The 10,206-nt window shown below is 43.9% G+C and overlaps 1 protein-coding gene across 1 annotated transcript; it reads left to right on the forward strand.

The window, feature by feature from the left end:
- The first annotated feature begins 5,429 nt into the window (after window positions 1-5,429).
- On the forward strand, window positions 5,430-8,346 carry LOC116254963 (L-type lectin-domain containing receptor kinase VIII.1-like). Its single transcript, XM_031630642.2, has one exon. It carries the CDS (start codon window positions 6,020-6,022, stop codon window positions 8,219-8,221), a length of 2,202 nt encoding a protein of 733 aa, XP_031486502.1. The 5' UTR covers window positions 5,430-6,019; the 3' UTR covers window positions 8,222-8,346.
- The last annotated feature ends 1,860 nt before the right edge of the window (window positions 8,347-10,206 follow it).

Here is a 10,206-nt window from a genome sequence, read left to right on the forward strand (position 1 = left end):
CGAGGGTATTTTAGTCTTTTGTTCACCAATATTTACTTGAATTTACAGTACTAGCTTGTTTGTTTCTGTTTTGTCTTTGCATGAGTTCTTGTGAACCTGGTTATATGTTTTATATTGGTGTACAAATTTTCATGTCCTAGTATGGTGAATGACTAAAATGCACTGACACTAAAAAAATTATAAAAAACAAAATTGAAAATGAAAAAAAAAAGTAAAAGACTGTATAGGACATTTTGTCTTAATAAATTACTAAAATGTCCTTTCCTCTTTTGTGTGCACGCAACTTTCTCTCCTGATCTTGAAGTTTCATTTGTCCTTCCTGCTCTTAATATGATAGAAATTGAACATCTTGTTGGGAGTATTTTTAGTAAAAGGCGAAATCAAACACCTTCTAACGAGGTTTTAAGAGGTGTAGCGCAACTGGCTCGGATGAGTGCCTGGTAGGCTGGAAATCCTTCTATAGTGTTCCACTGGGATGGAGGGAGGGGGAGCCGCCTAGGCCGTGGCCCCACCCCAACTAATTGAAAAAAAAAATTACATTACAAAAATTTAAAATTTTTAGTTGCTTAATGCTTTTTTTAGGTTTAGGTTTAGTTTGATCCTACTTGCATAAGTTTGTTGGACCGTTTGACTCGCCCCTAAAAGAAATCTTGGTTCTGTCCATGGTGTTCCACATTACAAGCAACATAAGTATTGTCACAAAGAATGTGGATTTGAATGATGGGAATCTATAGATTCTTACCTTAGGATTTGTTGGTGAATTGGTTTGTCTTGGTAGTTAGATATGATGTCTCCATTGGAGGACCACATAAGCACATGTTCTCCTCAATTATATTGCACAGCCACATATGTACACCAACTTTCAACTTCACGTGCATCGTCTATTCTTTTCTTTCTTCCTCCCTTTGCCCTTCCAGGAGAGAAGGAATTTCAGGAGATATTTCTTTTATAGGGTTGAGGAGAGACCATCAGCTTTTCCAGATGCTCGCACACCATTTCCATCCACGCCCACTCTTCCTTGCTTCAACTGCAGTCCTTCACGTGCAACCTTATTTCTTTAATATTTTTAAATCATTTTAAAATTTATTTCACCTCTCTCTCTCTCTCTCTCTCTCTCTCTCTCTCTCTATATATATATATATATATATATATATATATATATATATAAAAGAAAATGAGTAATCACCAGAGGTTGAAGTTGACTCATAAACGAGTTCGAGCCGAGTCATTTGCTTTAACGAGTCGAGCTCGATTTCATGAGTCGACTCATTCAAATAATCGAGTTGAGTTCAAGCTCAATACATAACTATCGAGTCGAACTCGAGCCTTAATCAAGTTTGTCGAGCTCGAGCCCTAATCAAGTTTGTCGAGCTCGAGCTCAATATGTAACAATGAATATCAATTATATTCAAACAAGTTTGTTGAGTCTTAATCGACTCGAGCTCGGGCTCAACACATAATTGCCGAGTCGAGCTCGAGCTGCTTCTGTCGAGCTCGAGCTGTTTCCGTCGAGCTATTCTCGAGCTCAAGATTTCATTAGTCAAGTCAAGCTTGAGCTGAATGAACTCAGGCTCGACTCGGCTCGTGTTCACCCCTAGTTTCAGGTAGTGTTAAGATCCCCAAAGGTAATGGGGTCAGCGAGTTTGGGGCTTTCATTTAAAGCAATTTTTGTAAAGATGAGGAAGTGATTCAAACCCAAATAGATTAAGATTGTCTCTCTATGTTTTATTGTTTTTTTCTCTGGTTTTTGTGAAGGGCCAGGGTGGCCCTTGGAGCTCTTACATTTAAGGTTGCCCATTTTTACCTGAGCAGCCTTCTATGTTGTAGATATTCTCATTTTACTTCAAATTGTAGTCATAAGAGATAGAAATGCCCTTAATATGAGGAGACAAATCAGCTGCCTTAAATGAGATCCCTTCCTTTTTTAAGGGGCACTGTTGTCTATTGAAAATATAGATTGGTTTTTATTTTATTTCAATTTAATTAATCTCCCTAAAATCAATGGCTTAGAAAATTCATCCACAATCTTAAGTACATGAAGGTCTAGTAATTATTTGTTTTCCTCTACATATGTGAGTGAGAGACAAAGAGCAAAAAAAGACTAAGTAATTGATATTTTTGTTTTTTAAATTTTGGAGGAGCAAGAGAAAAAAAACTAAGTAATTGAATATATTTTTTTAATTCTGGAGGAGCAGGAGGAAAAAAATCAAAGTAATTGAATAATTTTTTTTTAATTCAGGAGGAAATTGCATACATTGTAAAATTCCAAAAATACCCTTGTTTGGTAAACCAAACGACCCCTCCTCCTCCTTTTGCATAAGGGCAAAAGAGAAATTGAAAAAAATGGTTGTTTATGAAATGACAAAAATAATCTTATGAGAAATTGTTTTCTTACTAACAAATTTTGAAACTACATGCACACACTTTGTCCACTCGTTATTAAACAGTAAAAATTAATGTTTGTTTGCTTCCATGGAAAAGCTGTAAATACCGTTTGCTGGTAAATGACAATAATTCTTGCTAAATATGATTTTTTTTCCTAACTAACACAATGGAATCGAATTTTTTTTGGAAATGTGAATTATTAGTTAATAATTTTCCTTTTGGAATTGAGTAACGAAGTCCATTATTTTACTATATCTAATGAAAATCTAATAAGGTATCAGCTATAACTATGAAATACTGTAAGCCTCAAAAATGATGAGAAATGCCTTTTAAAACATGCATAATTAAAGGCAGAAAATCTAAATAACAAACCAAAATAAATATAATGCAGTCTCTCTCTCTCTCTTACCGGCCAACAGGGGGTTGGTATGGGCCATGGCCCCTTCATATTTTTAAAAATTCAAAAATTTATATGTAAAATTTAAAAAATTTATTTTAACTTATATAAAAAAATTCAAAAAATTATATTTTCAGCATCAATTAAAAATTTGAAAGAACAACAAAAATTTCTAGCTCCACTCCTACCTGCCAATGACATCAATGTACGGATTCTCGAGGAATTGTCAGATATATCTAGTCTATTTAGAAAACAAATCGTTTCAAGAACTCATTTGATTGGTAACAATGGAATTCCGACGGCAATTATGGGTCAGCTGGAAGCTTGGAACACTTGGCTCTTGTTAAATAAAACAAATGAGAAATTACAGCGTGACAAGTTCTTCCCAATAAGGGCATTAATGTGCCAAACTAGATGATGAAGATGTTCATTAAAGGGTGTTCGGTAGCAGATAGGGCGGAACTAGAAATTTATGAGAAAAGTCGAATTAAAGTTTTTAAATTTTGACTCGGTCCAAAATATCATTTTTCAAAATTTTTATATAAAACAAGTAAAATTTTATAATATTTACATGTCAATTTAAAAAAAAAAACAATTCATTGTTCCCGTTACTGAATGTGTCCCAATTAAGGGCTTGTTCATCAATTGAAATAATAACAAATTTGTTTTCATCTTTAAATCAGATTCATAAAATAGCTTATTATGTTTCAATGGCCAAAGGGGCCTCAAGAGTTTGGATTTTGCAGGATTTACTAAGTCCAATAATGGAAACAACCAAAACTGCAACTAACTGGCTTTGACCTCTAGATTTCCTTCCACTTGGAGGATTTCAATCCAACTGTTCTACCCGTGATTAATGTTGATCTTGCCTTGTACCGACTCGTGTCAGCTAGCCTATGGAATAGAAGAAGCTTCAAAGCAAACAATAACTTTAGACATTTAGCTTTACACAGCTAGGCGGCCAACCAGTCTCCCCACGTCAATGCAGTTTGCTCCTCACGTCGGAAACAAACAAACACGATTGATGCATTTACGAAGTTGATGTGTGAAAAAATAAATCTTAAAGGCAAATTGCTCATATATATACCATTATATATATATATATATAATGGTATATCATATTTTTTCACAAGCAATTTACTATACTAACAAAAGAGAGTAATTTCAAAGCAGAAATGGTTGCATATTTTGAGTGACAATTTTGTACATTATTATCTACAATTGTTATGGAAGCGGTGGACATTTTCAGGCTCCTTCCAATGTTGCATCACCCGACCTTCAGTCCACCATACGGCAGAGAAGAGAAAAGAAGAACCCAGGTGGGTCCCACCGTCACTTATCTTCCCGAGGTGGCGAGATCCACAATTCCACACAACCGGTAGGGACCACCACCACCCTTTTAAGCTGGGGGGGCCCACCTATTGTTGACCCCCACGGAAGTAGAGTCGGTAAGAAAGTGGGAAACTACGCAAATGGGTCCCACCAAACTCGCGCAACCATGACCGAACCTACTAGCGACCCAACGGTCGAGGCTGGGTCCAAATGGGTCGTGGCGCGGCTAAAAATAATTGGATCTGACACCGGTCCAAATAATGGCAAATCTCCGACCCATTACCCGATCAATTACGGGAGGGTCCTATGGATGGGATGCGGCCACGTCTAGCCTGAGTGCTGCCCATGCGCTGTACCGGTGGGCCCACGGCACTGTAAAACACTGAACCGGGTTCGGCTCTCCCACAGGGGCCGGGGCCAGCTTTGGGAGACCCACTCTCGTCCTCGTTGAAGCTATTTTGGGGTTCGGTTGAACGTGGACCAAGTAGGGTTCGTCCTTGAATGCCGTTGAAGAGGGGTGAACACGATTCTAGCCAAGCTCGCTTCGTTTGAACAAAATTGATATTCATTGTTACGTGTTTAACTCGAGTTCGACTCGATCAAAGCTCGACAAACTTGATTAAGGTTTGGGGTTACGTGTTGAGCTCGAACCCAACTCGATTATCTGAACGAGTCGACAAACTCAAGCTCAACTCGTTAAGCAAATAACTCGACTCAAACTTGTTCACGAACCAAGCGTATAGCGATAATATAAAACTAAAAAGTTTTTGTAGATTTGGTGTGGGCTACTACTCACACCTGTCTATGTGTATGTGTAGCTCCACCCAGTGGTCTAGTATAAACACTCAAACCACTTTTATAAAACTTTAGAAGACGTCAACAAAACGCAAACTACAATTTCAAAGTCCATATGTTTTTATTGCAACAATGGTGTGCCATTTAGGGCCCATGCAAATTAAGCCCAACCCAAGGTCTGCTTTGATATAGTTTATATGATTAATTATCTAAAAAAAAATCAGCTCGACAAGAGGCACGACAAAGAACAAAACTCTCTCATAGTTTAAACTTTTCATTTATTTAAGAGAGAACAAGATAATCATTGGCAAGGGACACGTATTGAACAACAAATCTATCTCATGAAGAAGAAGAAATCAATATCCAAACAATATGTATTACTCTAAATATTTTAATTAATTTACATTCACACATATATATATATAGACGCAATTCAGGTTAAGCAAAGTAGGCTCGAGCCGTGTTACAGTAACTTTGACTCGTTCTACAAATCCGCCTATAGAGAGAGAAAGAGAATCATTGTTTCTTACTCCACGGCAGTGACGTGTCAGCTGGACGCTACACACTACCGTCATGCGTCTAATATGCTCGTGAGTTAAAGATGAGAGAGAGAGAGAGAGGTTACCGTTGGCTGGGTGTGGGGACAGGTTACTCTGACACCCGAAATGGACTTTGTCTCCTTCACACTCACTCTCCTCTTCTTCCTCCTCCCCTCCCCAAATTCTTTTCCTCCTCTCATCTCTTTCTCTTTCCTTCAGATCCCCACCTCCTTTTCTCTCACTACCCTCAGTTCTTCCACCTGCATTCTCCGCTCTTCCTACATCTGGCGTGCCCATTTTGCCAAATCTCAGCCATTTGACGGAAACGATGGCGCTTTTCCGGCAAATCCGGTTCCCTCCAAAGTAAAGTAGCCGACCAAAACCAGAGGTTCAAAAGAGAAAACAGTAAAGGAAGAAAGGAAAGGAAGGAGGAGAAGGGAGAAAAGAATCCCGTCCCGTCAGTCACACTTTTCCTTTCCTTTTTCTCTTAGCCAGCCCCGGAGCATCATTAGCTGCGACGACCGGCGGGAAAGGATTGTCACCTTTCGGGAAAAGGACCGCCAATGCGACGATGCGGCGGCGGCTTTTCCGGCTGCCCATCACCACCACCGCCCTTCTGGTGGTCATCCTCCTCGCCTTCCTCCTGGTCTGCAGCAGAAGCGAGGGGAAGAAGACGGAGTTCGATCTGAACACGCTGACGTTAGGGAGGCTGCGGCTGCTGGGCGACGCGCACGTCAAGAACGGGACGCTGGCGCTAACCAGGGAGCTGCCCGTGCCGAACAGCGCCGCCGGAAGGGCGCTCTACGCCCAGCCCGTCCGCCTTGTCGACCCTGCGACGCGCGCCAGGGCGTCCTTCTCCACCAACTTCGCCTTCTCCATCACCAACCTCAACCCGTCGTCCATCGGCGCCGGGCTCGCCTTCGTGCTGGCGCCGGACGACCGCACCCTCGGCGAGCCCGGGGCTTACCTCGGCCTCATCTCTACGCTCGACCCGCCCGAGCCCCGCATCGTCGCCGTCGAGTTCGACACGTGTATGGACGTCGGCTTCGCCGACATCAATGGCAACCACGTGGGCCTCGACCTCGGCTCCCTCGCCTCCTACGCCGTCGCCGACCTCGACCCAGTCGGCGTCGACCTCAAGTCCGGCGACGTCGTCAATGCCTGGATCGATTACGACGGCCGCACCTCCCTCCTCGACGTCTCCATCTCCTACTCCAACCTCCGCCCGCCGGATCCCATCCTCTCCGTGCACGTGGACATCGCCGCCCACCTCCGGGAGTACGCGTTTGTCGGATTCTCTGCGTCCACCCAGGGCAGCACCGAAACCCATACAATCCAGTGGTGGAGCTTTGCTTCCTCCCTCCCGTCTTCCTCATCCTCCTCCTCCCCCTCCCCTTCTTCCTCTTCGCAGCCACCACCCCCTCCCCCTCCCCCTCCACCACCAACGAATATTTTTCAGGGACAGGGACCACCTGCTAGTAGCAGCGGCACTAGCCCCACCACTTACCCACCGCCCTCATCAACGGGTAATTCTTCTGCCCCTTCCCCGCACCCCGCGCCAGACCGAGCCTCTTCTTCTCCGTGCCACAACCGCCTCTGCAAGTCCGATCCGGGCGCCGTGGCTGGGGTCGTTACCGCCGGCGCGTTCGTGCTGGTCGCCTGCGCAGGCCTCATCATCTGGTTTCGCTTCCGAGGCGTCCGATTGCGGCGCGCCGATGGCCTGCTCGAGATACCGGCGTCGGAGATGGTCCGGGCACCTCGTGAATTTAGCTACCGGACGCTGAAATCGGCGACGCGGAACTTCGATTCCAGCCGGATAATCGGGCACGGCGCATTCGGCACTGTCTACAAGGGGGTGATCGCGGAGACAGGGGCCGTGGTGGCGGTGAAGAGGTGCAGCAATGAGAGCGGCGGGCAGGGGAAGGCAGAGTTCCTGTCCGAGTTGTCCATCATCGGTGCCCTCCGCCACCGGAACCTTGTCCAGCTTCTGGGGTGGTGCCACCAGAAAGGGGAGATCCTCCTGGTCTACGAATTCATGCCCAACGGCAGCCTCGACAAGGCCCTCTTCCTCCCGGCGCCGATGCTCCCCTGGCGACACCGCCGCCGGATACTCGCCGGCGTCGCCTCCGCCCTCGCCTACCTCCACGATGAATGCGAGAAGCAGGTAATCCACAGGGACGTGAAGGCCAGCAACATAATGTTGGACGACGGATTCAACGCCAAGCTGGGGGACTTCGGGCTCGCCCGGCAGATCGAGCACGACAGGTCGCCGGACGCAACGATCGCCGCGGGGACAATGGGCTACCTGGCGCCGGAGTACGTCCTCTCCGGCCGTGCGACCGACAAGACGGACGTCTTCAGCTTCGGAGCAGTGGTGCTGGAGGTGGCATGCGGGCGGAGGCCAATCGAGAAGACGGTGGTGAACCTAGTGGACTGGGTGTGGGGGCTCCACAGGGAGGGAAGGCTGGTGGAGGCGGCCGACGTCCGGCTGGCCGGCGAATTCGAGGAGGGGGAGATGAGGAGGGTGCTGCTGGTGGGGCTGATCTGCTCCCACCCGGACCCCCTGCACAGGCCCTGCATGAGGAACGTGGTACAAATGCTCAGCGGCGAGACGTCGTCGCCGGCGGTGCCGAGGTCAAAGCCCAGCATGAGCTTCAGCTCCAATCTGCTAATGAATTTGCAGGAAGATAGCGCGTCAGACTACAACGGCATTGCCGCTTCGACCTCCTCGTCCGAAGCGTCCATCAACGGCGGAGGACACCTTGAGGTCTGAGTTTGTTTTTTTCGTGTGCTTTTTTTGGGGAGGGAGGTTGGGTGTTTTGCGTTTTGATTAATTTAATCATTCTTTATGTGTATATAAACACCATTGTTAGTTAATACATATTTATGCGAAACTTATATATATATATATATATATATATATATATATATAAATTTATTAGGGGACAAGACATTTTTATCCATCTTATCATGACAGGAAGAGTGGTTGTAACTTGAAATAGCTTGTTTTGTTGCTGGGGATGTTCTCTATTTTTCTTGTTTTGTTTCTCTTTTGTCTTCTCATGGGAAAGATGTTGAGGTCCCATAAAGAGACGGAGATTGAGAATCTTCTAAGCAACTCTTTATCATGTCCGTCCAATCTCGGAATTGACTTCCTAGTGACACTTTTAATCTTAAGATCAACATTCTCAATGGGTATCCTCCATTGGGACAAATGCTTTTGATCTTTTCAATTCAGGAACTCTAGAAATCACAGCCACTGAGAACACTTTCTTACTCCTCGTTGCTCAAGGCGAGGGCAGATGCTCATGAGATTCGATGTGATATCTCTGTCTAAGTGAGAGTTGTGATGAGCGCTACTGAAACCTAACTCCCCTTTTCAACGAGCTCATTCCACTCACGATTTCGATGATCGCCAGTGTTTTTAGAGGAGATCTCTTTAGTGACTGCCTACCAACCACTTGTCGGAGGCCGACTTCCGTGTTATGGTTGTTTATGGTAAGGTATGGAATGGACTACCCTCCTGTCCTAATGTGACTGCATGTTATAGTGGGGTCGGTCATTTCACTCCCCTCTATGCAAAGTTCATAATAAACAACAAGGCTGCACAGGAGCCAAGTCGCCGGAGCTTGCCGGGTCGAGCTCAAGCTTGGTCAGCTTGAACTCGACTCAAGCTCCTTATAGCAAGCTCGAGCTCGACTTAGCTATACAAAATCGAGCTCAAACTCGACTCGTTTAGGCGTTAACTCGTGTAAGCATTAATTCGTTCAACTCTTGAAGTCTTAACTCGTATAACTTGTGATGCCGGTTTAAGCAATATTATATAGAGTATTGGTTTGTTAGCCGAGTTTTTTAGTATAAACGAGTCAAGTTTCTGAAACTCAAACTCTTTATCGATTCAAGTATCATCATGAGCCAAAGTTTTTTTGAGCGAGTTCGAGTGAGTCGAGCCAATTCCGGACTCCTTGTGCAGCCCTATATTTGAGGCACCCCGTCAACAATTTCAAACCTGCAAATACGGGAGAACAGAGCATGTGCAATGTACAAGTGTTTTATATTTGAGAATGGCATTCCTTCAACATATTGCCAAATTAGTAATCAATAGGTATATGTAGTATCTAAAATATATTTAAAATATTGGTAAGGAATATAGGCTAACAGCAGTTGGCGACTGTTAAGAATTTCTATAGAAACCGAAAAATCGGAGAATTGTAAAATACTTTTTAACTTCTAAAATACTTAACAGGTAACAGGTAGCTCAGAAATTATAAATATACAACTATTCGAATTACAAAGAAATTTGTACAACTATTCGAATTACAAAGAAATTTGTATGAGTCAGTGAATATTTAATTAGAGTTGTCTATTTAAAATAAATACACGATTGATATAAGACAAACAAAAAAAAAGTGATGAGCCCACCACACTTATATTTTACAACCATTTATTAAAAGAACTGATTTTGGGGTGGGGCTATTCTTATTGTAATTGTGTTTGCGTCGAAACCCTTGGCATTATTGCCTTCGGCTTGTGAAAATAAGTTGCGGTGCGACGGCAACATCTCCACCATCTTTAAAGTGTGTGTGATTGCGACTAATCCTCTTTAACCATGTTCGTCTATCAGCCGGGTTCTGTCGGTGAGGGCCGTACCAATTTAAGAAGAGGAATGCCTCCTTATACATGCATGCCGGACCAAAAATTTTTCATGAGGCGAGCCGAATTAAAATTTCAAAATTTTTATATAAAACAAGTGAAATT

This window comes from Nymphaea colorata, chromosome 5 (genome assembly GCF_008831285.2).
Source record: "Nymphaea colorata isolate Beijing-Zhang1983 chromosome 5, ASM883128v2, whole genome shotgun sequence".
Taxonomy (NCBI): domain Eukaryota; kingdom Viridiplantae; phylum Streptophyta; class Magnoliopsida; order Nymphaeales; family Nymphaeaceae; genus Nymphaea; species Nymphaea colorata.

Bases quoted from the DNA above. Each gene is read 5' to 3' on its own strand.
- LOC116254963 (XM_031630642.2), top strand. From the start codon at position 6,020: ATGCGGCGGCGGCTTTTCCGGCTGCCCATCACCACCACCGCCCTTCTG.